Source organism: Rhincodon typus, chromosome 2 (genome assembly GCF_021869965.1).
Source record: "Rhincodon typus isolate 14 chromosome 2, sRhiTyp1.1, whole genome shotgun sequence".
NCBI lineage: Eukaryota > Metazoa > Chordata > Chondrichthyes > Orectolobiformes > Rhincodontidae > Rhincodon > Rhincodon typus.
The window spans coordinates 140905657-140933378 of NC_063333.1; the positions used below are offsets into that span (position 1 = coordinate 140905657).

General features: G+C 43.4%; 1 protein-coding gene across 1 annotated transcript in view; it reads left to right on the forward strand.

The window, feature by feature from the left end:
• The window catches only part of LOC109931017 (rab effector MyRIP-like), a 102772-nt gene that overhangs the window by 58317 nt on the left and 16733 nt on the right, over nucleotides 1-27722 (forward strand). The window contains exons 7-10 of the mRNA XM_048609177.1: nucleotides 5670-6346; nucleotides 14078-14335; nucleotides 24865-25050; nucleotides 27288-27449. Of these exons, the coding sequence (XP_048465134.1) occupies nucleotides 5670-6346; nucleotides 14078-14335; nucleotides 24865-25050; nucleotides 27288-27449 (1283 nt within the window). The remainder of the gene's footprint in view (nucleotides 1-5669; nucleotides 6347-14077; nucleotides 14336-24864; nucleotides 25051-27287; nucleotides 27450-27722) is intronic.

Below are 27722 nucleotides of genomic sequence, written 5' to 3' on the forward strand. Positions count from 1 at the left end.
CTCATAACTCTATATTTTTTACTTTTTACAGTCCTAGGTGAATCAGGAGGTTTGTAAACCAGATAGGGCAATAATGGGCTGGGGGGTGGAATCTTCCTCAAGACTTCTCCCAATCTCCTGCTTTAATTTCGGAAGAACATTAGTAGAAGCAGCAGGAAACATTGCCACTCGTATTCGTTTCTATGCTGGACTGGGGATTCCCTCAACGATGCAATGTGAAACTAGGTGAGCTCTCCAAAACCAGACACAGAGAATGCTGGAGAAATTCAGCAGGTCTGGCAGCATCGGTAGAGAGAGAAATAAAGTTAACATTTTGGGTCCAGTATGACTCTTCTTCAGATCTGTTCTGAAGAAAAGCCATATTGGACTTGAGACGTTAAATTTGTCTCTTTCCCTCCTGACAGATGCTGCGACATCTGCCAAGTTTCTCCAGCATTCTCTGCTCATTTCAGATTTCCAGCATCTGCAGTATTTTGCTCTTATACAGTCATACAGCGCAGAATCAGACCCTTCGGTCCAACCAGTCCATGCCGACCATAATCCCAAACTAAGCGAGCCCCACCTGCCTGCACTTGACCCATACCCTCGAAACATTTCTTATTCATATACTTATCCAAATGCCTTTTAAGCATTGTAATTGTACCTGCATCCACCACTTCCTCAGAAGTTCATTCCATACACAAACCACTGTCTGTAAAAAAAGAAAAAATTGCCCCTCATGTCTTTAAATTTTTCTCCTCTCACCTTAAAAATATGCCCCTATTCTTGAAATCCCCCACCCTAGGGAAAAGACACCTGCCATTCAGCTTATCTATACCCATCATGATTTTATAAACCTCAGTGAGTGACCTCTGAAACTCCTATGCTCTAGTGAAAAAAGTCCCAACCTTTCCAACTTCTCCTTATAACTCAAAACCTCCATTCCCGGCAACATTTTGGTAAATATCATCTGATCCCTCTCCAGCTTGATAACATCCTTCCTATAACGGGGTGATGAGAACAGGACAGTTATTTATTTGAGCTCTCCTGGTCTACTCCCTTACAAAGCCCAAGATCTTAATGGGACCTTGATAATTTTCATTATCAGAGCGGTGACTTCTTAAGGGTCTAGGCCCAAAACGTCAGCCTTCCTGCTCCCCTGACGCTGCTCAGCCTGCTGTGTTCATCCAGCTCCACACCTTGTTATCTCAGATTCTCCAGCATCTGCAGTTCCTACTATCTCATTAACCAGAGTATCACAGGTTAACACTCAGCTGTTAAGCATTCAGATTTGAGGATCAAAGAAGCACCCAGCAGTAACCATTGGCTGGGATCTTAGAATCAATGGATGGACAAATCATACCTCCTGAGTCCACTAATTTTATTTCAGAATTACTAAATTGACAAACAAGAATTAACCATGTGATCTAATTCTGATACATTTTCAGAAGGCATGTGATAGGCCAGGTAAGGAGTTTAGAACATTGTAAGATTCATCTTCACCTTTAACTTCAAGCCCCAGTTAAGGCTGCACAGACTGGGCTACGAGAGAGAAAAAAAAAAGTGATAAAACATGGGAAAAGTAAAGAAAATCCTGAATGCAAACAGTGAGGGTAAGCAGTGGATTAATTTTGTCAATTTAAAAGCAGAAAACTCACACTGCAAGTGAGCTGAGACAAAGGGAATAGATTAGGGAGCAAAGCTGAGGATTAGTGAGCAAGATTGAACTAGGTTCTACACTAGACCTGCTTTCCAGCCCATAGCCTTGAATGTTAATTTTTAGAAACCCTACAATGTGGAAACAGGCCATTTGGCCCATCAAGTCTACACTGACCCTCCAAAGAGCATCCCACCCAGATCACCCCAGTATCCTATCCCTGCATTTCCCATGGCTAAGCCACCTAGTCTGCACATCCCTGATCACTAGGGGCAATTTCCCAAGGCCAATCCACCTAACCTGCACATCTTTGGACTGTGGGAGGAAACCCACGCAGACACAGGGAGAATGTGCAAACTGCAAACAGTCACCTGAGGGTGGAATTGAACCCAGGTCCCTGGCACTGTGAGGCAGCAGTGCTAACCACTGAGTCACTGTGCCTCCCCATGAAACTTCAAGTGCTTATTCAAGCTCTTTTTAAAACTTATGAGCTTATCTGCCTCAACTACCCTCTCAAGCAGTGCCTTCCAGACCCCTATCTGCCATAGTATAGAAGGTTAAGATGTCATAGTCCTAGAGGACCAAAGGGCTATTCTTTCATCAGAGGGAGGGAGAGAGAGAGAGAGAGACACGACTGGTGGCATATAGTTAAAAGTTTAGATGAGTGAACAAGATTCTGGAGGACTGGTATCAATAGTAAGGAAGGAACGAGAGGGCACATCGTTTCCCACTCCAGTCAGGAAGAGTATAGCATTGATTGCTGAGACTGGAGTGCCCGGTCCCAAGCAAAATCCTTTAAATACCTTTTCTAAATACATCCAAATTGACCTAATTCCGATCTTGGCTCCTGATATCTGCTAACAAATGCTCTGAAGAGGACAAGTCGGCCGGAAGGATGCTATTTGTGATTTGACTGCTCGTTGGTTAACCACATGGTTACAGCTATAAATACACGCGGGAGGACAGGTTGACAGAGTTGTGCTTTTTTTAAAAGCAATCTGGAATCCAAGGTTTTATAAATAAGGGTCCAGTGTACAAACACAAAGCTGGGTAAGGCTAAACCAAAATCTCTCATTGATTGTGCCACTTTTCGAGCACATTACCCAGTTTTGAGTGACCTACTTTAAGAAAAACATCAAGGCCATGGGTAAGATACATAAGAGATTCATGTTGATACACAAGGTAAGACAGGCCCTAGTTAAGAGGCGAGACTGGGGAGAAATTCTCTTGTAATGACAGCTGGGAAGGTTACAAGGAATTTTGTTCGAGGTGCTTGGAGCAATTGAAAAGATAAATCCAGAAATCTTTTCCCACTGAATGGTGGGCCAGGTTTTCCATGGGTAAAGTCACCTTTTCACATAAAAGGTAGCAGAAATCAGAAACATTCCATCTCCCCCAGCAGCCGCTGAAACAGGTCTGGCAGCATCTGTGAAGGGAAAAACAGAGTTAACGTTTCAGGTCTGGTGACCCTTCCTCGGAACTGATGGTGGCTGGGAAAATGTCAGTTTTATATGTAGAAGATAGGGAGGTGGGTGTGGTAGGAAGTAAATAATAAGGTAGAGCCCAAAGAGAGAGAAAGACAGTTGGACAGACAAAGGAGTTGCCAACGATCAGGCTGGGAGGGTGAATAGTTGTTAATGGGGACTGTTAGTGACTAACAATAGTGGGTGTGTAATGGCAGGCTATGTGATAACAAGGCCTGGTGTGTGTGTAGCGGGGTGGGGAGGAGTTCAGTTGAATGTTGTCAAATTGAGGATGATAAATCCTTGTTGGATCAAAGGTTACTTTTCAGTTGTAAAATCATTGGACTTGTAATCCCGCAACCCAGTTAATGCTCTGGGTACATGAGTTCAAATCTTGCCATAGTGGCTGTGCACTTTAAATTCAGTTAATAAAAATGGTAGAACATTAGTCTCCGAAATGGTAACCACAACAACAGTCATTGATTTGCAAAATCCCTATCCGGTTCATTGATGTCATCTAAAAAAGGATATTGGCCATCGTTACCTGGTCTGGCCTACATGTGACTCCAGACCCACAGCAACATGGCTGACTCTTAACTGCCCTCTGAAATGGCCCTAACAAACCAGTCAGTTCAGGGCCAGTTAGGATGGGTGATGAATGCTGGTCTTACCCTTGAAAGAATAGAAAAGGGAAGTATCAAGGATGGACTTAAGATACTGATGAGGTTGGAGGGACACATGATAAAATATTCTGACATTCACTAGCTATCACTTTGACCATAATAACACAGGCAATGGCCAATCAACAGCCTTCTTTTCTTCATTTGGAGATGAAAATTGGGCGAGAGGTTTGCCAGGAGGCTAAATTTCATTCTTGCCCACTTTACAGTAATTCACAAACTCAAATGATCCCATTGTATCTGAGCGAATGGAAACTCGGAATATTTTAAATTGACTTCTCTTTGTGGGGAATCAAAGCAGAATTGTGCATCTTTACCAATGAGGTTAACTAGATTGGGGAGGCTCTATGACTGTACAAAAACGAGACCATAAGACATTGGAGCAGAATTAGGCCGTTCAGCCCATTGCATCTGCTCTGCCATTCGATCATGGCTGAAATGTTTTTCAACCCCATTCCCCTGCCTTCTCCCTGTAACCCTTGATCTCCTTACCAATCAAGACCAATCTAATTCTATCTTAAATACACTCAATGACTTGGCCTCTGGTCCTCTGCAACAATGAGTTCCATGGTGTGACCACTCTCTGGCTGAAGAAATTCCTCCTCATCTCAGTTCTAAATGGTTACCCCTTCAATGAGGATGTGCCCTTAGGTCCTAGTCTCTCCTACTAGTAGAAACCTTGTCCACTCTATCCAGGCCTCTCAGTATTCTGTAAGTTTCAGTCAGATCTCCCCTCATCCTTCTAAACTCCACCAAGTACAAACCCAGAGACTTCAACTGCTCCTCATATGACAAGCTCTTTATCCCATTCTTGTAAAGCTCCTCTGGACCCTCCCCCACACTGCCCCCACCCCCACCCACCTCCAAAGCCAGCACATCTTTCCTCAGATACAGGGACTAAAACTGCTCACAGTATTCCAAATGTGGTCTGACCAGAGCTGTATACAGTCTCAGCAGTACATCTCTGTTGTGCTCTGCTCCACGCTGTCTGATGGAAGCAGTAAGCTTCAGGACCCAAATGTAATTCCCTTGTTTTATGCTCCACCTTCTCAAAAGTTATTTTGAATTTTCAATCCTATTCATCCCTCAATCTCATCAGACTGTCTGTTCATCCATCCTTGTTTCTGAGGGTTGGTCCATGATTTCCAAAAGTATCCATGGTTTGACATTGCTCTTTGAAGGGTGACTGACCAAGAAACCCTCCTGCTCATGTTATCTGCTATTGGGTGCACTGGAAGAGTTTACAAAAACACCAATGCACCAACAAATCCTGGTGTGGGATTTGAACAGAGAGCTTCTGATCCAGAGGTGGGGACGCTATCCACTGCACCATGAGACCTCATTGAGTTATTCAGGGTAAAGTAATGGGGCTGCCTTGTTGAATGTGTTTTCCTAGCCGTCATTTGAATCTATGGAATTCATTGCCACAGAATACTGTGGAGACCTGGTTATTGAGTATATTTAAGGCAGAGATAGATAGGTTCCTAATTTTAAGGGGATCAAAAGTTACGCAGAGAAGGCGGGAGAATGGGGTTGAGAAACTTATGAGGCATATTTGAATGGCAGAGCAGACTCGATGGGCCGAATGGCCTAATTTCTGCTCCTGTGTCTTGTGGTCTTATCACAACCAGTTATAACTTGCTAATTATGGTTTCTCATTGCATTAATCTACTTAGGTGGATTGCGGTTGAGTAGTTAGGGGGATTGTCCATGTTAAATTGCCCCCTCATGTCTAGGAATGTGCAGGTTGGGTTGATTAGCCATGCTAAAATGTGAGTTTATGGGGATAGGGTCAGGGCAGGATGTTGCTCAGAGGGACGGTGCAGACTCAATGAGCCAAACAGCCTCTTTGTGAAGCGTAGGGATCCTGTGATTCTGCTTGCTTTGCAGGTTCCTCAGCAATGGCCATGATGCACAGTCCTGATGGGAACTGGATGGCAATGCAAAGCACACCAGCTAGTCGCCCTCGATTGCTAGCCAAACCAAAGAGCAGAGTGTTCATTGCATTGGAGAATGAGGCAGACATTGTGTCCGCTTATGACGAGATGGGGACGGATGATGACAATGACGATGATATTGGTTGGAGTGCTGCTGACCTCAGTGAGTTGAGGCAATGCTCGGCCAAGCTGTCGGATGAGACCTACTTCACCGACTCGCAGCACGACAATGACTGGCCGGGCGCCGATGGAAAGCGCCAGCTGGTCACCTCACCGTCCTCTGGCCGATACACCAACACGGAGACCATGTGCTCGGACTCGGAAACGTCCTCCACCGGCTCAGTGCAGATATCCATACGCGGCTCAGACGGCCAGGTTACTGCAGACGAGAGAAAGTCAAGCCACAACGCAACCAAACCAGCCAGCGTTCACTGTGCTGGGCAGCTAGATATAAACTACAATGCACAGCCACAAGGATTTGGGAATGTAGACAGCAGCGAGGGCGAAGATATCCCTGATGAGTCGGAGAGGAAACACAGGAGGAGAAGACGAAACAAATGCTCACCTCAGGAGCACGAAACAGACAGCCCTTTGAAAATCCAACACTCGCTTTCTAAAAACACATGCCAGGTAACCTCGTACTTTTCATCTTGTTCAATCTATATCATTGCATCAGGTGTAATTACAGTAGGACTCTGCTGTTCACTGGGTACATTTACATTATCACATTATAATTACAAAGTGCGGTGTGATTGTTAAAATCATGTTGACAGTGAGATTTGAAGCAAGCGAGTGATCAACCTGTTTCACATCTCTGTCAATTGTCAGTTCCACCAACTTCAAAGGAGGGAGATGCTTACTCGCTATCCCACAGCGTTGAAATTGCCCCAGTGGAACTTAAGGTACAAGCTAGAAGCAATTTACTTCTTCAAAAAAAAATGCTAGGCAGCGTAATCATAAAGCAAACTATAGACTGCTGTAGCAAGACAAATCATCCCACACGTTTGTCCTTAACAGTCGCTGAGAACAATAGGAACAGGAGTAGGCCATTCAGCCCATCAAGCCTGCTCCACCATTCAATAAGATCATGGCTGATCTCGGCCCTAACTCCATATCCCTGCCTTTGGCCCATATCTCTTAATAGCTTTGCTCAACAAAAATGTATCTATTGCAGATTTAAAATTAACAACTGATCTAACGTCCACTGCCGTTTGTGGAAGGGAGTTCCAAACCTCAGCCCCTGTTGAGTGTCTGCAGTGCAAGTCTTGGGTGTCACTGGGAACATTAGAGCTTACTGGTGACGCACTGCCTACCAATGTAGAGTGGAGGTCACAGGCAAAGTGTGAAGCTGTGCTCTCTTTTTATAGCGATACAGAACGTTACTGCAAAAACTGAACAGAGGCTGGTAGCCCATCACCACGTCACTCTTTATTTACATGTGCACAGTACACTGGCTGTGACCAGCCAGCTCAGAGTCAGTCCCTGAAGTCAGGAGATTCTGGATCCCCTGTTTATATTTCTTTTTCAAGGAAAAATACCCATGTGGCCAGGAACAAGTAACAAGCAAAGCTAGATAAAGGGGCAAGATTACCTGTTTATATTCATCAGCCAGAGCTCCCTGATTGGCCCACGTTAACAGCCCCAATCAGGGATCTCACAGTCAATAAGGTCCACCTGGTTCCAATCACTACAGTTACAATGCATCTTCAGGAGCTTTTGTGCAGGCTAAAGTACAGAACTGAACCATTAAGTTTTCTCACTGAGTGCTGGGTCCAATGGCCTGGTTAGACCCCACTTGGAATAATGTGAGCACATCTGGGCACCACACTTTAGGAAGGGTGGTTGGGCCTTGGAGAGAGTTCAACATAGGTTTTCAAGAATGATACCTGGATCTGAAGGGTTAGGTTACAAGAAGAGATTACACAAATTAGGTCTGTTTTCTCTGGAATTCAGAAGGCTAAGGGGTGGATTTGATTGAAGTCTTCAAGATATTAATAGGAAAAGACGGGGTAGATAAAGATAAACTATTCCCACTGGTTGGGGATTTTAGAGAGATGTTAGGAAGCACTTCTACATACAAAGGGTGGTAGATGATCTCTTCCACAAATGGCAGTGGATGCTGGATCAGTTCATTTTAAATCTGTGATAAATAAATTTTTGTTAAGTAAAGGTATTAAGGGATATGGGCCAAAGGAAGGTATATGGAGTTAGGCCACAGATCAGCCATGATCTCATTGAATAGTGGAACAAGCTTAAGGGGCTTGATGGCCTACTCCTCTTCCTATGCTAAATGAATGAAAGGTCACACTTCCTGTCTGCAGGTTTCAAATCGAGGTTTTTCTTGTAGCCTTCATTGTTACCATAATTGAATCACATCAATGTCTATCGCAATGCAATTAGCTGCAAAAATAGAGGGATTTAAAGAGATGGAGGAAGCTAGAAATTAGTTAGAAGTAAGTTAAAAGCAACATCAAAATAAACCCAAACACAAGACAAAGCCTGGAACAAAAGATGATGGGAGCTGAAATGAAGCTTTTTTTTTCAAAATGTGCATGGGATGAAAATCCCAGAATGGGTTAATTGGTGACTGAGTCGAGAACATCCAATGGAGGAGCTGGGTTAGGCTATTGAGCCCTTCAGGCCTGCTACCCCGTACAGTCAGATGATGGGTGATCTGGTTGAGTTCTCAATCCCATTTTCCTGTCTGTCCCCATAACCCTTGACTCCTTTATCTATCAAAGATCCATCTAAATCAGCCTTGAGTATATTCAATGTTGCAACCTCCGCTACTTTCTTGGGAAGTGAATTCCACAGACTAATGACCCTCAGACAGAAAGGAATTCTCCTCAAATCAATCTTAAAAGGGAGACCTCTTATTCTTAAACTGTGCTCACCTGCTGTCACCCCATTTGAGATTCCTAAATGGCTGATTAAAGGCCAGTTACACACCATCACCCACCTTCCCAGCCTCACTTTGAGGCCCCAGAGAGACATTTTTAAGCACAGGGGAGAGCCCGGCAGGTTCCCATGCCTGAACCTCAAATGGCAAAGTAGGTGAGGAGAGATGGTGGTGGATAGCACCTCCCTCATGAGTGCTGTATCCAAATTGGCCTGTTTCACCTCCCCCACACCCACCACCACCCTCTACAACAAAATCTGTTACCCCCTCACACTCTGAATGTTGCCTCCTCAAGTGTCCTATCATCACAACAGGCACCCACATCCCCCTCCCTGTTGGGAAACTCTGGACTTACAAGCGTCCATGGGCTCCAGCTGAAAGGAATGCCTGCAGTACCAACATTGGCCACCGTGACCGGTGGCACTGCTGATACCGCAGAGCTGCTGACTTCACAGATCCAAATGAAGGGCAAAAGTCTTATCTCCAGCCACTGAACGCTCCACAGGGTGCTAAATGACCTTGGATCTGCTGGGATCGGCCTGTGCAGGTAGAAAACAAGTAATGCCCTGTATCATCCTTCCCTCACAAATACCATATGTTTTTTTTTTGCATAATAACTTTCACAACTTCAGGAGCCCCTTCCACACTTTACGGTCAAAGATATAGCCTTGAAGTGTAGTCACTTACAACACAGAACTCATCAAAAATTATCTCGAAAACTTTGAATGACACAGCAGGTGGAAATTTCTGGGGAAAGAGTTCCATTGCTTCATTGGTGAAGAATGGAACCTTGCTGCTTTTTCTCATTACTGGCCTAGTTCTAGTTTAAAAATTATCACCACTTACTAGAGAAAATTGTTTCTCTATGGCTGCCCTATAGAACCCTCAATGTTCCCTGTCAGCTGCACATGCAGGTAGCATTTGGGTACATATTGCACAATGACCAGACAGGCTGTGTGTAACTAATGTTCCCAATGAACATTTGCACAGCAGTTTTAGAGGGACCATGCAGAGCATCCATATTGCAAAAGAAAATTGGAGAGAAAGTTGCCCCTTTTACCATTTTATTAAGTGACTTTAAAAGCTATTTTCAATCTTTTTTTTGCGATATTTTCCATTGTTCACCCTTTTGTCAGCTGGAGTGTGCAGAAGCAGCATTCAGTGTACAAACCCCACAGTGAATAGGAAGTTGGGAATGTCAAGCAATCTCCACAAGGTGTCACCTAATACTCGATTATCAGCAGTGACTGAGACTCTCAAAACAGCGCTCGAGCAACATCTTTGTCATCCAAGCAAATTAAAACAAGTTCTCAGAGAAAAGTCACTCTGTTGTGCATGTTATGCTAGCATTTTCAGTCGGAAAATGTGCATAAATGATGAATTAAAATAAAACAAGGGGAGGCAGTGGCCTAGTGGCATTATCACTAGACGAGTGATTCAGAGACCCAAGTAATGTTCTGGGTTCAACTCCTACCACAGTGGTAGCATTTGAATTCAATTAAAACAAAATCTGGAATTAAGGGTCTAATGATGATCATGACACCATTGTCAATTGTTGGAAAAATGCATGTGGCTCACTGATGTCCTTTACGGAAGCATACTGCCATCTTTACCTGGCCTGGCCTGCATGTGACTCCAAATGCAACCGAATCTTAACTGCCCTCTGGACAATTAGGGATGGGCAATAAATGCTGCCTCGCCAGCAATGTCCACATCCTGTGAATGAATTAAACAATAATAGACCGTCTTCCCAGTTAAAACCTACTTCAGTCATCCAATAATTGTATGAGGGCATTGTTTAAAATAGTTTCAAATGCAGAGGTTATATTATGGTTATCTTGTATTCTTTGGAGTTGAGAAGAATAGAGGGTAATCTTGTTGAAACATCAGGTCTTGAGTCGAATTTACCAGCTGAGTGGTGAGAACGTGTTTTGCCTTTGCAGGAGAGATTAGAAGTAGGGGCTACAGTTTAAAAATAAAGGCCTTTATTTAAAAGGGAATGGAGTATAAAAGTAGGGAGGTCTTGCTAAAGCTTTGCTAAGCAGTAGTCAGATCACAGAATACTGTGAACATTTCGGAAAGATTTTGGAGTTAGCCCAGAGAAGGTTCACTAGGCTGATATCAGCTACAGAGGAACTTACTTATGAGGAGATGTTCAGTAGGTTGGGTGTATACATGTTGGAATTTAGAAGAATTTGTGGCGCAGTCCTACCCCTGGACTAGAAGGACCAGGTTCAAGATCCACCTGCTCCAAAGATGTGTAATGATATCTCTGAACAGGTTGATTAGGGAAAAACAGGCTAAATAAAAAAATGTAAATTTCCAAAGAATTTTTTGTTTTGAAATGTATAAGATTTTTAGGGGAGATGCAGAGAGGTAGTCTCCCCTTGTTGGAGAGTCTAGGACCAGAGAGCATAATTTCAGAGTGAGGGGCTGCACATTTTAGACAGAAATGAGAAGGAATTTCTTCTCTCAGAGGGAGTGATTCTGTGAAATTCTTTACTGCAGAGGGCTGTTGCAGCTGGGTTTTTAAGTATATCCCAAGGTTGAAGTAAACAGATTTCCAATCAGGAAGGGAATCACGGGTTATAGGGAAATGGCAGGAAAGTGGATTTGAGGATAAGCAGATCAGCCATTGAATGACAGAGCAGACTGAATGTTCTGAATAGCCTGCTTCTGCTCGTGTGGGGCAGCACAGTGGCTCAGTGGTTAGTACTACTGCCTCACAGTGCCTGGGACCTGGGTTTGATTCCACCCCGGGCGACTGTCTGGGTGGAGTTTGCACATTCTCCCTGTGTCTGCATGGGTTTCCTCCGGGTGCTCCAGTTCCTCCCACAGTCCAAAGATGTGCAGGTTAAGTGGATTGGCCATGCTAAATTGTCCATAGCGTCCAGGGATGAACAGGCTAGGTGGGGTAGCCATGGGAAATGCAGGGTTGTAGGGATGGGTGTGGGGTGTAGGTCCAGGTGGGATGCTCTTTGGAGGGTCAGTGTGGACTTGATGGGCCAAATGGCCTGCTTCCACACTGTGGGGATTCTATGATGATCTTAAGAGAGAGATGTGGAAGAATTCTTTCACTCAGAGGGTCTTGAATGTGTGGAACTCCTCCCAGAAAGCAATGGAGGCAGGCTCATTGAGAATTTTTGAGGAAGACGTAGATAGATTGTGGAGCAACAAAAGAACGAAAGGCTTTCGGGGAGTAAATGGTGCGATGGAGGTGAGGCCACACTCACATCAGCGTGATCTTCTCAAATGGCAGAGAATGGTTTGAGGTCCCAAACAGCCCATTCATGCTCCAAACTCAGAACTATAATCAGAAGAAGGTTAATTAGTTTGTTATTAATAAGCTGAGTGAAGAAATGCCCGTCACTGTTCCGTAGATATGCTTGATGACATCATCAGCCACTGGTTGGGAGTATGAGAATGGAGTGGAAGGTGTGTCAAAGAGGGTTTTGGAATAGTCAAATGTAACAAAACCATGTTTGAGGATTTCAGCAGCAGGTAGGATGAAGAAGAACTGGAAGTGGCTGATGTTTAGAATTTTAAAGATGGTCTAACTGATGGAAAGGGGATTGGAATCTGAGCTCAGGGTCAAGGTTGTGAAGAACTGGCTCAGTCTTAGACACTGTCCAAAGAGAGGGATACTTTATACTTTCATGGGATGTAAATGTCCCTTGGTTGGCCAGCATTTATTCCCCATCCCTTAAACTATGTGCTGTGTGCCACTTGCTATTCCACTCACCGCCCTTCTTTCTGACACTGAACCCCTTCTCTTCGACCTAAGGAGCTGAGCAGGTGTATGTTCGTGATGGAGCAGAGCCTTTCGAGGCTGGAGAGGAGAATTAGTTTGGGGACCTGGAGCAGAGAGGTAAACTTTGTGTTTGCAACCATCTATGTTAAAGTAAGCACATTCCGAGTTTACATAGGAATGCTCATCCATTCAGAATGTATTTATTTTTGCCCAGATCTCTCCAATGGGCCAGTCTCATCAAACATGGTGTTCCATTGCTGTGTCATATTGTAATTTCTGTTGCTAACTGTCTCAATGTTACAGGCATTCTGCAGACTGTCCCACAGTCTTTATAGTATCCAATAATGTTTCGGATATAAGGTCATGCTCCTACTCCACCACATCCTCTGCCTTTGACCATCTTTCATGTTTGAGCAATCTCATTGTGTTAAACCCGCAATGTTGCAGAATATTGATGTTTGCCTGTAGATGGGTTCACCCTGCTGCTTCATATTTGCTTGTACCAGTTCAACTTCACAACATGTTGGGCTGGATTTTATGTTTCTCAGTGGGATGAGGGAAACAGAACATAAACACTGGGTGGCCAGTTAGTGATCATCCAGCAGGAAGGAGACCAATTAGCGTTGCAAAGGGGAGCCCCCACTGCCACTGGGTGGGGAAGGGATCAAAGCCTAGATGTCATGTTGACAGCGGGGTTACTTTACAACCAGGAAGTTGGATCCGACAGCAGCTTAAGAAATCTGTCTTCATGTTTTATTAAAGTCTCCAAAGAGCCAACCAAAAAGCAGTTTAAAAACTAACCAGCAGAACCTGCCTGCTACATTCAACCATGGTCCCACTGGCAGGGGTGTTCCTTCCGCCCTTGTGCCACCCCATCAGAGTTGGCGTAAAGCACTCCCACACGTTCTCTCATCGGATGCCCACATAATGAAAGATTGCAGACCATTGGGTCATGAATGAGCTCAGTAGCTGGTTAATTAGCCACTTCCGTACGACTGGATTTTGTGCCATTCGCCGTTCGTGGTTTCAGAGACTGGTATGATGATGCCCTGTCGCCATCTCAACATCATCGCACCCTGTTTTACATTTGCTCTGCAGAGCGGGAGCCCAGGTCCCGATTGTGACAGTAAAGTCCAGCCCTTTATCGTCAATACTCTTGTTTTCAGAGTGGTCTGTCATCTGTCCAAGATGCAAGAAGATTTCTTCAAGTGGGAGAGATCGCAGTGGAAATGGTCATATCCATTTAAAATGCATCACACATACTAGTGTAAGAGTGGAGGTTTTGAGACCAGATTTTTAGGCAGACAAGTAGTGAGTTAACTTTAACACGGGTGATTCTTTTGAGGGGTTTAAATCCATGTCTGAAATGACACTTGACACCAAATGCTGGCAGTGTTGCTAAATGCAGGCAGGAACATCCGTCCGAGGCCTTCTACTGGTATGTGTAGCATCTAACTCAGAACAGAGCACTTGTGAAAAAGTCTCATTAGACTGTTGCCACCAATGTCTCTGCCAAAAATAGAGCAAAACATTAAGGACTTCTTGGGTTAAATATTGGGGCTCCATTCATACACGCTATATATGAAAAGCTAAGCATTTTGAAGCCAAATATTGTTGGCAACTTTTACATGAGACCTGCTATCACTTGAGTACAAATTTCATTCTTTATAAGTCAGTCAAATGCCAATTTATTGAATCTTTCTTTTTAAAGGAATCGCCTATTTCTGCACAAAAGGTCCAAAACCCAGAGAGGAAATCCAATCTGGATCCAGATAGTGGAGTCACATTTTCTAGAACTCATGCAGATTTAATGGAAGAGAAACTAAGAACCAAGTTGGTTCGGCTTGCAACGAAACTAAGTGACAAGGAGTCGTCATCTGGGGATGAGCTCGATCCAGATACAACTGAGGGAGCTCAGGAGAGCTCGTGTGATGAAGACCACAAGCACATTCAAGGTGAACTCATGAGAGTAAGTCAACCGTTCACGTTTATTGTTACACTTCTGATGGGAGGAGTGCACAGGTCATGAAGCCCCACTACTCCACAAGCTGTGCATATGTTTTATTCAGTGGCCAATTTGTTTCTCTTAATATCTGTGATCCTGAACAGAAGAGATGTTTACACTTAAATAGAACAAAAACTGTGGATGCTGGAGATCTGAAACAAACAAAAAACAGAAATGATTGGAGAGACTCGGTAGCACCTGCAGAGAGAAAATAGTGGATTCGAAATGTTATCTCTGTTTTCTTCGTACAGATGGTGCCAGACCTGCTGAGCTTCTCCAAGCAATCTCTATTTTCATTTGTTTCACAAATTCCTTCAATGACCTCAAAAATAACTTGTTTATTATGAAAAACCTTATTCTTACAATTAGTAGCAGAGCTGGTTAACAACTAAACTATCACCTGTAATCAATCTATGTGCCTTTAATCCAGTAGACAATAGAAATATAAAAAGATCTTGTTAGATTCAGCTGGAGGATTGTATACGGTTATGGGCACCACAAAGACGTCAGTTGTATTGGAGAGAGTGCAGGGGCACTCTGTCAGTTAACACCCAGACAGTGAAAACAAACATCATCCTCGACGTGATAGCGTCAGTGTCGACGCCAGCAGAGAATGCCAGTCGTTGGGAAGGTGTGGTGGAGGCAAGTTCAGTTGAGGCATTCAAGGGGGCATCGATTTATTATTTACAATACATCCTCTGTATCCACAAAATCACAAATCGCGCCTATCCGTGCCAAAAAATAAGTAACAGAAAAAATCAACATCTGCGGGCAAAAGTTGCATATCTGTGATACGTTTAATCATTTTAACCTATTTTAACGAGTTCTCCACTCACGCATCTGATCGCTCACAGGGGTTCTCAGGAATAGAACCCTCGTGGATATGGAGGAATGGATGTAGAAACAATGCGCAGGGTTACGGAAAAAAGGCAGGAGATTGGCACTGAGTTAAAAATGCTGAGAGCCAGGGCAAGCCTAATGGACCTCTTCTGTACTGTAAAATCTCTGTGATCTCAGAATGCAATCTTGCATGTAATTTCCCTGCTAAGGTCTAACGGTATTTTTGGAACTGCAAAGAATGGCAATTCTAGTTAACAAATTCCACATACAAACATTGAAATTAAGTGGGTTATGGCTGTATAAAATTTAGAACAGGGTAACACAGCACTAAGAATCAGAGCATGTCCATCAGAATACCTGCCCACAGATTTTATTTCAAATTTCATCTATCTGTTAAGAAGGTATGTGAAACAATGCTTCATTTAGATGCCGATAATAAGTTAAATTAAAACTTCTTTGGCAAGCAAGTCATTAATTTAACAGCAACTTGATCAAACAGATGTAAGTGAGCAGGAGTTAGGACTGGGCATTCAGGGACTAAAAGTGGTACTAGAGATGAGTCATATTGTCTGCGCCTGTTGTTTCTATATCTGTGTAAAAGCAACATGTAAAAGGGAACACAATGTAAAATGTCTTCAAGTGCCTCTCAACATCAATTAGCAAGGTACAAGAGCTGCGTTGTTCAGAAAGGTGACAGGTTCGCATTATGTAATATTGACCTTTTTTTAAGAAGTTCTCTGATCACCAGTGCCTGTTTTGATCCTCAGATAGAGCTGTGCTATGTTCTGGTGATGACTGAAAGAAATGTTTTTAGAGCTGTCTGCTTCTGAAGTAGTTGTTTCGGACTGGAGTGTCCTCACTTCCACTCATTTATCCCATAACACATGTATTAATTTTGTTTCGAGGGCCAGTTAGCTGCCCTGGCTTTTCCCTTATTTCATCTGTGTTAACAATGCAAATTCAAAGAATGGTACAGACTTTGTTCTTGCCACTTACCCATGTGTGCAGCTACTGACCTTGGAAACACCATCATGAAGAAAAGGCAAACAGACTACAGGCACTTCACAGTAGGAACGTTGGGTAAACTGAATGCTCAACCCTACCATCGCTCCATTTGGAGCCTGCCCAGCCATTTCTGGGGCTTGTCATCTTCCAGACAACAAATGGAAGAATTATGTAATAATTTCAGCAGGACCTCCATTCCTTGTTCCTGCCCAATGATGTACCTTCTCACCATCCACACCTCAAAGTAAATATCCAGACATTTCTTGGATGCAGGGCAAAACTTGGTTCATTTTCTTTCCTCCCTAGACAGGGATTCTGAGGCAAAATGTTGCTCTTTTGCAGTTCCCGGGCTCAAATACTTTAGGTTACAACTAAGACGAGGGGAGTGCACTGTCTCTCTCTCTCTCTCTCTCCAGTCCCACTACTCCATGGGCCACAACATAAACTTAATGGCTTGCCTCAGTCCCCAATATAGCCAGTCATGTGATTTATCTACGTTTGACCGATGATGAAGATATCCATCATCCAGGTTTCCCTAATAAATACAGGATTATGGATTAACTATAAAACAAAACCTACTCGATCAATAACATAAGAACATAAGAACTAGGAGCAGGAGTAGGCCATCCGGCCCCTCGAGCCTGCCCTGCCATTTAATAAGATCATGGCTGATCTTTTTGAGACTCAGCTCCACTTACCCGCCCACTCACTATAACCCTTAATTCCTTTACTGTTCAAAAATTTATCTAGCCTTGCCTTAAAAACATTCAGCGAGGTAGCTTCAACCGCTTCACTGGGCAGGGAATTCCACAGATTCGCAACCCTTCGGGTGAAGAAGTCCCTCCTGACCTCAGTCCTACATCTGCTTCCCTTTATTTTGAGGCGATGCCCTCTAGTCCTAGTTTCACCTGCTAGCGGAAACAACCTCCCTGCCTCCACCTTATCTATTCCTTTCATAATCTTATATGTTTCTATAAGATCTCCCCTCATTCTTCTGAATTCCAATGAGTATAATCCCAGTCTACTCAGTCTCTCCTCATAATCCAACCCTCTCAACTCTGGAATCAACCGAGTGAATCTCCTCTGCACCCTCTCCAGTGCTACTATATCTCTTCTCAAGTAAGGAGCCCAAAACTGCGCCCAGTACTCCAGGTGTGGCCTCACCAGGACCCTATACAGCTGCAGCATAGCCTCCCTGTTTTTAAACTCCATCCCTCTAGCAATGGCAGACAAAATTCCATTTGCCTTTTTAATTACCTGCTGCACCTGCAATCCTACTTTTAGTGATTCATGCACAAGGACACCCAAGTCCCTCTGCACAGCAGCGTGCTGCAATTTTTTACCGTTTAAAACATAGTCCATTTTGCTGTTATTCCTACCAAAATGGATGACCTCACACTTATCAACATTGTACTCCATCTGCCAGACCTTTGCCCACTCACTTAGACTATCTATATCCCTCTGCAGACTTTCAGTGTCTTCTGCACACTTTGCTCTACCACTTACCTTAGTGTCATCTGCAAATTTTGACACACCACACTTAGTCCCCAACTCCAAATCATCTATGTAAATTGTAAACAATTGCGGTCCCAACACTGATCCCTGAGGCACACGCTAGCCACTGACCGCCAACCAGAAAAACACCCATTTACCCCTACTCTTTGCTTTCTACTGGTCAACCAATCCTCTATCCTTGCCAATACATTACCTTAATACCATGGAACTTTATCTTATGTAGCAGCCTTTGGTGTGGCACCTTGTCAAATGCCTTCTGGAAATCCAGATACACCACATCCACAGATTCCCCATTGTCCACCATGCAAGTAATGTCCTCAAAGAATTCCACCAAATTAGTTAAACATGACCTACCCTTCATGAACCCATGCTGGGTGTTCCCAATGGGACAATTTATATCCATATGTCTTGCTATTTCTTCCTTAATGATAGATTCAAGCATTTTCCCCACTACCGAAGTTAAGCTAACTGGCCTATAGTTACCTGCTTTTTGTCTACTTCCTTTTTTAAACGGTGGTGTCACATTGGCTGTTTTCCAATCTGCGGGAACCACCCCAGAGTCCAGTGAATTTTGGTAAATAATTACTAGTGCATTTGCTATGTCCCCCATCACCTCTTTTAGTACCCTGGGATGCATTTCATCAGGGCCAGGAGACTTGTCTACCTTTAGTCCCATTAGCTTGCCCAGCACTGCCTCCTTAGTGATAATGATAGTTTCTAGGTCCTCACCTGCTATAACCTTCTTGCCATCAGTTTTCGGCATGTTATTTGTGTCTTTCACTATGAAGACTGACACGAAATAACTGTTTAATGTCTCGGCTATTTTCTCATTCCCAGTTATTAAATTGGCCTTCTCATCCTCTAAAGGACCAATGTTTACCTTCGCCACTCTTTTACGATTTACATATTTATAGAAACTTTTGCTGCCTGTTTTTATATTCTGAGCTATTTTACTCTCATAATCTATCTTAGTTTTCTTTATAACTTTTTTTGTGACTTTCTGTTGGCCTTTAAAGATTTCCCAGTCTACTAGTTTCCCACTACTCTTTGCTTTTTTGTATGTTTTTTTTCCAATCTGATACTTTCCTTTATTTCCTTGGACATCCATGGCTGGCTGGCTCTTTTCCTACAGTTCTTCCTTATCACTGGAATATACTTCTGCTGAGCACTGTGAAAAATTGTTTTGAAAGTCCTCCACTGTTTCTCAATTGACCCACCATAAAGTTTTTGCCCCCATTCTACCTTAGCTAACTCCTCCCTCATTCCTTCATAGTCTCCTTTGTTTAAGAACAGGACATTGGTACTGGATTTAACCTTCTCACGCTCCATCTGTATTTTAAATTCCAACATTATGTGATCGCTCCTTCCGAGAGGATCCCTAACTGTGAGATCATTAATTATTCCTGTCTCATTACACAGGACTAGATCTAGGATAGCTTGCTCCCTCGTAGGTTCCATTACATAATGTTCAAGGAAATTATCGTGGATGCATTCTATGAACCCCTCCTCAAGGCTGCCATGACCGACCTGGTTTGACCAATCGATATGTAGATTAAAATCCCCCATGATAATTGCTGTACCATTTTTACATGCATTAGTTATTTCTATGTTTATTGCCCACCCCACCACAATGTCATTATTTGGTGGCCTATAGACCACACCTATCAGTGACTTCTTCTCCCTGCTGTTCCTAATTTCCACCCAAATGGATTCAACGTTTTGTTCAGTAGAACCTATATCATCTGTCACTACCGCCCTGATATCATCCTTAAAAATCAGAGCAACACCACCTCCCTTACCTTCCTGTCTGTCCTTCCGAACAGTTTGATACCCCTGTATCATGACCATCCTGTAACCATGTCTCTCTAATGGCCACGAAATCATACCCATTTGCCATGATTTGCACCGTCAACTCATCCACCTTGTTTCGAATGCTCCGAGCATTCAGATAAAGTGCCCTTATGCCAGTTTTTGCACCTTCTTTTTGGGTCCTATTACCACCATTACTAATAGCTCTTGAGTTCTCCTTCCCTTTAACTTTTTTCCTAATTTTTAATGGAGTTGAAGCTTCCTCGTCACCTGCTAACCTGCTGCTTTGCCTTACATTAATCGTTATTCTCCCTCTATGCTCACTTCTCCCTTCCCCCCACTTACTACTTTAATGCCCTATTAACCACCCTATTTACCCTTTCAAGATCAAGATGCAAAGCGGTTAACATATTCAGTTTGTAATACGGAGATATAAATGATGACTCTTCTAAATAATCCAAAAACACTCCTCACACGCACACACACAAACACACACACATGCACCACCTCCACAGACCACACACAAACACACGCACACATGCACCGCACACGCACACACATGCACCACACACGCATACATGCACCCCACACGCACACACACGCACCACACACGCATACATGCACCACACACACACGCACCACACACAGACACACACGCACCACACACACACACACACACACACACCACCATAGGCACAAACCCCTCCCCCACACACACAACCCACCCCAACAAAGACACACATTAACACCCACCACCTACGTCCACACAAACACCCTCCACACATACAAACCTGAACCCCTCACCAACACACAAACACCCATCCCCTACGCAGACAAACCAGCGCCCACCTACATACTCACCAACACGAACACACATTAGCAGCTCCCCAACACGCACTACCCTACACACTTACAAATCCCACACGCACATAAAACCCACCCACACACACACAAATCCCACACACACACACAAACCCCAACCCCACACACAAAACCCCCACCCATACACAAAAACCTCACACACACACTCAACACCACCCCCACACACACGCACACAAAACCCACTCCCATGCACAAAACCCACTCCCACACACACAAACCCCACACACACGCACAAAACCCACACACACACACACACACAAACCTCACACACACACACAAACCTCACACACACGCACGCACACAAAACCCACACACGCACACAAACCTCACACACACAAACCCACCTCCCACACACACCCTCCACATGCACACACACACACACACACACACATAAACCCCACACACCTCCTGCCATCTGCAGATGCAGTTTGCTCAGCAAATATAATATCAAGAAATCTTCCAATTATTCTTCAAGAGAAAAATCAGATTTCACTTTGGATTCACAGTAAGTGTCCTTCAATAAGGCAGAGAGATGGGCTGAGCAGCCTGTTCTTAAACAGGCTTCTCCCACTGAAAAGTAAAACAAACTCCAGTTGCCTGCAAAACATTGTTCGAACAAGAGAGCTATAAACAAGAAGTGAGAATGCTGGAGAAACTCAGCAGGTCTGGCACCATGTGTGGAGAGAAATAAAGTGTGTGTTTAGAGTCCAGTGTGACTCTTCTTCAGAATTGCAAAGTGCTGGGGAAAAGGTTCATTGTTTCACTTTGTCACAGAGGCACGTTGCAAAAGGGCGAAGGAGTTGTTAATACTGGACGAAAAAAGATGTTAAAAGGGTGAAAATTAAGGTATGAAAGGGAGAAAATTGATCTGTTTTACTAACTGTATGGATTGAGAATTGAAAATGTTCTTAACATTGGCTATAATAATCCAATTCATCCTAGCTCTTGTGGGCTGTGGGAAATTACACTACACTCGTGACGGTTTGAAGCATTTTACTCTCAAAATTATAGGTGATAACGATTGATTTGGACATTCAGCTCAGCAAACAATCGTTAACCATATTTTCTGTTTTTAAAACTAAATATGGCCAGAGATTACAGGGAAGTGACCTGGAGGCCATCCTCACTGTAGGTAACATGTTTTACCTGACAGAGTTTGGTTTTCAATGATTTAAAAACAGTCCAAAGTCATGTGTAGATATCTTGAAGTCATGTTAACAACACCACCCTAACCCTGTGACTGGGCACTCAGAAACAGTCATAACCTCCTCGTACCTTCATTTAGTACTCATCAACGTAATGTTATGGGTGAATGACTGTGCTCAGTGCAGTCATCAGAAATTGGACAGTTAGCAAATTGCTAATCTAAAATTTACACTGTAAAGATGATAGAACAAGAAAACTATTTTAGTCTCTTTATCTGTGGAAAGGTGTTTTGACTATGTAGGGAGTGTAATGGAGGTTTACCAGACTGATTCTTGGGATAGCAGTACTGATGTATAGGGAGAGACTGGATATTTTAGGACCATATTCACAGCAGTATAGATGAATTGGGATGGGGCGGGGAATACTCATGGAAAGGATAAGTGCAGGAAGGATATTCCCAATAATCAGGGGTCACAGTCTATGGATACAGAGTAGAATCGTAGCATCCCTACAGTGCAGATAGAGGCCATTCAGCCCATCAAATCTGTACTGACCCTCTAAAGAGCATTCCACCCCATCCCCTTAACCCCATATTTACCATGGTAGTGCACCCAGCCTGTACATCCCTGGATACTGCAAAGCCAGTTTAGCACGGCCAATCCAACTAACCTGCACAGCTTTGGATTGTGGGAGGAAACTGGAGCTCTTGGAGGAAACCCACGCAGAGGCAGGGGGAACATGCAAACTCCACATAGACACCCAAGGCTAGAAATGAACCCAGATCCCTGGTGCTGTGAGGCAGCAGTGCCGTTCCTGTGAGGGCTATTTACGACTGAGAGGAGGAGAATTTTTTTCACCCAGAGAGTGGTGAGCCTGCGGAATTCTCTCCCACAGAAAGTGGCCATGGCCTAAATATTGAATGTTTTCAAGAAGGAAATGCAAATAGCTTCTAGGGCTAAAGGGATCAGGCGGTATGGGGAGAAAGTGGGAACAGGGACTGAGTCGGATGATCAGCCAGGATCATATTGAATGGTGGAGCAGGCTCAAAGGGCCTGAATGGCCTACTCCTGCTGTTGTTACTTTCTGTAGATAATAAATAGGAGCAGGAGTAGGCCATTCAGGCGCTTGAGCCTTGTTCATCATTAAATATGATCATGGCTGATTGATTGTTGTCTTAACTCCATTTCCTATAGAGAGTAAGAGGCAATCCATTATTCCAAGGTCCCTGTCAGTGTTTTGCTGTAGATCACATACTTGTACCAATTAATTGTTTCTTTGATGGGATGGCACAGGGGGTACAAGACCCGAGGTAGGCAGGGGTATAATATGGTGCTGCCAGCCAGCATATCTGTTTGCTGCTACCATCCTGACCCGAACCATTTTCCCAGAATGAGGGTCAGGGAATGAAGGGTTTCTCATCCACAAGTGGTGTCTAGCTGGTCCAGGTAAATTAAAGGTCACTGGGACTGGTGATGAGAGTCTAAACATGCATCTTCTGGCCAACCTGTTGGGCCTGGGATGGAGTGGAGAACAAGGCAGCTGCTTGGAGACAGTAGATGTGGCCTTTTCTCTGGGCAGTCTGCAGGTTTTGAGGCCCACTCTAATTACCTGGCACTTCCCCTAAGTGGCCAGTTTCAAATTCAGGTGTTTTAGTTGCTGAGGTGAAAGCAGCCTCTCTCTTTCTCCCTCTCTCCCTTATCAAAACGGTAGACTGTGAATTCAGGGGACATCCCTCTAGCCGCTACTTGTCTAATTCGGGGATAATCACTATCAAGTGAATGATCCTGACACAATGCTAAGTCAGGACCTCCTTTGACACCGACCCCCTCCCCCCCACAGTGAGGTCTTAATCCAAAGCCATAAAACATAGGTGCAGAAATAAACCATTCAGCCCATTGAGTCTGCTGTGCCATTCAATGAGATCGTGGCTGATCTGATCATTTTCACGCTTCTTTCCTGCCTTTGCCCCATAAGCCCTGATTCCCTTACTGATTACAAATCTGTCTATCTCAGCCTTGAACCTATTTAACAACCCAGCCTCTATGGTGAAGAATTCTACTGATTAACTGAATGTAATAATAGCTACTACAGAACAGCACAAGCCCCTCTCCTCAGTTTCAAACCAGGCACCTCTCACATGTTGGGCAAATATGATAACCATTGTACAACAAAAACACAGCATTTCCCAAAACTCCAAGCCTTTAGTTCAATCATTGTAGCATTTATAGATCCAGAAGAAGAATGGAGCCTTTTACTCAAGTGACATGTCCTACGGTAAACCATATCAGAGTCCACAGCTTTGATCATTATGAATGCTTTCCAATGCTAACCTGTACTACACAACTTCACAATCCTACCTGTGTACATTCTGTTTGTATGTTTACAAGTGCATTTAATTTGTTAACTTAGTATTTCCAATGTGACATTTATTTACAAATATTGTATTGCTGAAGAAAGAGACTCCATGATTTTGCGGCATACCTATGCTTGCTAGAAGCTATGTATTAGTTCAGTTGGCTGTACGACTGGTTTGCAATGTCGAGTAATGCCAACAGCATGAGTCGAATTCCAGATGAGGTTACCATGAAGGATTCTCCTTCTCAACCTCTCCCCACCCCGAGGCAAGGTGACTCTCAAGTTAAATCACCACCAGTCATCTCTCTGTAATAAGAGATTAGCCCAGTGGTCCAGTAGGAAAATAGCAACTTCACCTTTACCTCTATGTTCATGCACAGACTCCTGTCTTCTGCAGGCAAAAGGAACATGTCCAACCATTGTAGCATTTTCGAATTAAACAGAATCGTAGTGGACATTAATTCCCTGGCACATTCTCCATAGCAACATCGCAACCAATCAGCTGATTTGCCAACTTATCAGTACCTTTTCTCATGCAGTAGAAATTGTTGCTCCCTTTGAAGTATGGCATTTTTGCATCTGTCCTGATGGAAATCTTCAAAAGTACTTCTCTTTCTCAGCAATACTCAGGTTCTGCACCACCGAACTGTAGAAATTGTAATGGGGTCAGCAGATGGACCTCGGAGAATATGAGTTCCCTGATTGGCACTGTTAATTTGGTCCAATCAGGGAGCCCTGGCTGACAGATATAAACAGGACTGTCAGAGGTTCTGTTCACTCCAAGAGTTGGCTCTGAGGAAGCTGGATCAGTGTCAAGGACTCTGCACGTGTAAATAAAGGGTGACTTGGTGACGGGATACTGGCCTCAGTGGAGTTATTTCACGTACAAGTATTAATATTGTGTTGTTCTCTCTGTTCCTCCCCATCATTTAACCAAACAGAAGTATTCTGCGATCTCTCTCTGCAACATTACAACAGAAGCACTGAAAGTCATCAATGCCACAGAGGATCTAATTGGGGAGGCCACAGGTACAAGTGATTCCCAGTCAGAGCCGAGTGGAGGAAGAATTCCAACAGGGAAGGAAGCTGTGAAACTTGAAGAGCAGCTCACTAAACTGGAGGAAAATGTAAGAGGAACAAATAATATCCTGTGAGCTATTTTTTGTTGGCACAGTTAACCTGTGCAGTTAAATAAGTCTGACATCATCTGGGCATTGAATAAGGTTTGCAACTGAAACAAATAGATGCAAACTTGGAAATTAACAACATTGGGATGAAAGGGACTTGGGTTGACTATAGCAGCATTGTGGCAATGTTGCTATATTAATACTCCACAGGTTCAGTCTCATGTTCCAGGGACAGGTGTTTAAATCCTGCTATGGCAACCGTTCAATAAAGCTAACCTCAGTTATAATGACCATGACAAAAGCCTACCTGATAGGGGTGTTGTTTGGCACAGTGCTGGGTCCCTCCTTCTGGGCCAGAATATCTAGTTTTAAGTCCCACTCAGGATCTGATTGCCAAGGAGGTATTTCATAACAGGTTGATGTTTTTTTGTAAAAAACATCTGATTCCTTAATGTCCTTTCGGGAAGAAAATTTGCCATCCTTACCAAGTCGGGCCTACATATGAATCCTGACCCATAACAATGCAGTAGACTCTTGATTAACCCCCTGAGATAAAGTCACCGTAGTGCCAGATGACCGTAAGCCTGCTCTCTTATCTAAGACGGACAACTGGTAGTGGGTTTAACCTGAGGGTCTACCATACCTCATGCAAGGGGTAGGTTGACCTCATGGTGACCTCAGCTGGTACAGGAATTGACCCCATACTGCTGATGTCATCCTGCATCACAAACCAATCATCCAGCCAACTGAGCTATCCGTTTAGCCCTAGCAAACCACATGATTGTACTAAACTGCTACATAAAGAGTGTAGCAATTCCAAGGAATGAGAAGTTAGCAATAAATGTAGCCCCTGCATGCCGTGAAAGAAAGACATGGCACTTCAAAGCAATAACTTAGATTGAGATAGTGGCCTTTCACAACCAAAGAATGTCCCAAGCATCTCCAGTGTCAAAGAGTTACTCTTGAAATAATGTTACTGTTGTAATGAAGGAAACACAACAGCCAATGTGGGTGCAAGAAATCCTTTCTCTTTATTCTTTCTCTTTATTCTGTGATGGTTTCGGGCCTAGTTATTTCATTGCAAATCCAAGCCATCATTATTTTCTTTCTGTTCTGTTTGAAAGGTCTCTCTCTTGGGAAGGATAGAAGTCTTGAATATAAAGTACAAAACACAATTTGTAACTTTGAAATAAATCAGACTGTACTTCAGGAGTAAATCCTTGCTCCCTGTCATCTGAAATGTCTCACTAAAATCAAAATACTGTAGGTGATGCAGGTCTAAAATAAAAAAATATAGAAATTGTTGGAAACAGCAATGGATCAGGCAACAACAATGAAAAGATAAATAGGGGTTTCAAGTCATCAGTTTTCAACAACGTTTCTACCTGTAAAAGTAAGCCCCATCTGTATGCTACCTCCCAACCTATTGATCGTTTCCAGAATCTTCCTGTTTTTATTGGAATTATTCAATATTATTCAAATGCTGTTGAGTGCTAATTTTTAGTCAGAATCAAAGATTAACAAAGATTAAAATATCTTCACTGCATCAAAACATGTGCCCTGTCAGTTTAGCTGTCTCATATTCCATCTTAGCATGATTCACTTGAAGCTCAATTGTAATCTGACAGTTCAGTGTGAGCCCAGACACTTATGTGCCTGTGAAGGTAATGGTTGAACATAACAGCTAACTGTAATAAATGTTTGTTGGATTCTTCAATACCACAATATCCATAGCCAGTTTCTTATATTAAGGGAGACTACAGAAGCATTGTCGCATTAGGTAAAACAGCTGGAGGCAAAATCCTATCACAGTACATAACTGAATTTGAAAAGCATATGGTGGTACAGAAGATTAGTCATTAAGAAGAAATTACTCTGTCAGAGTGTTGGAGTTAATAAAACGAAGCAGTTTATAATGAAATTAGTCCATTGTAAATGGAAAAATATCAACCTCAAATGCAGAAAATGGCACTGGGGTAGAAGATCATCCATCACTGAGTTTGATAGAGGATTGGGCTCACTGTTCTCAATGGCCTTCTCCTGCTCCTATTTCCTACATTCGTGTTTCCATGGGGTTCCTCCTGATTATCCACCATCCTTAGTGCTTACTACCGACTAAATATCTTCACCACATGGTCTGTTTGATTGTAGCCATTCACATATTCATTTGAGTTGCCTTTTCCATGGTGAAACACTGGCAGGCACTCATATTGCGGTAACTCTCTTGCTTTATCTAGGTTTACATAACAGCAGGCAGTGTGTATAGTTTGGAGGGACAGCTTAACGACCTGGAGGATTGTGCACGGAGCATTCACAGTATAACTACAGAGTCAGAGCTTGCAGATCTAGAGGACCAAGTGGCAACTGCAGCTGCTCAGGTTCACCAGGCAGAGCTCCAGGTAAATCCAAACCTGCAATTGGTTCATACAGGGCGTTGTATTGAATACTCTCTGAATTTAGCCCAATACAATTTCACAGAACTTGCCATTCAAGTTGAACGTGTTGATCAGCAATAAAAGTGCCAAAGCACTTTGCCCACATTGAATACTAATTCTGCGACTTCCTTGATAGATACCAAAGTAGCATGCTACCATAATGGGCTTATTCAGGCTACACATCTCCAACACAAAAGGAAGAGGAACTCTTAAGACCTTACGAATGTCTCCAGTTCA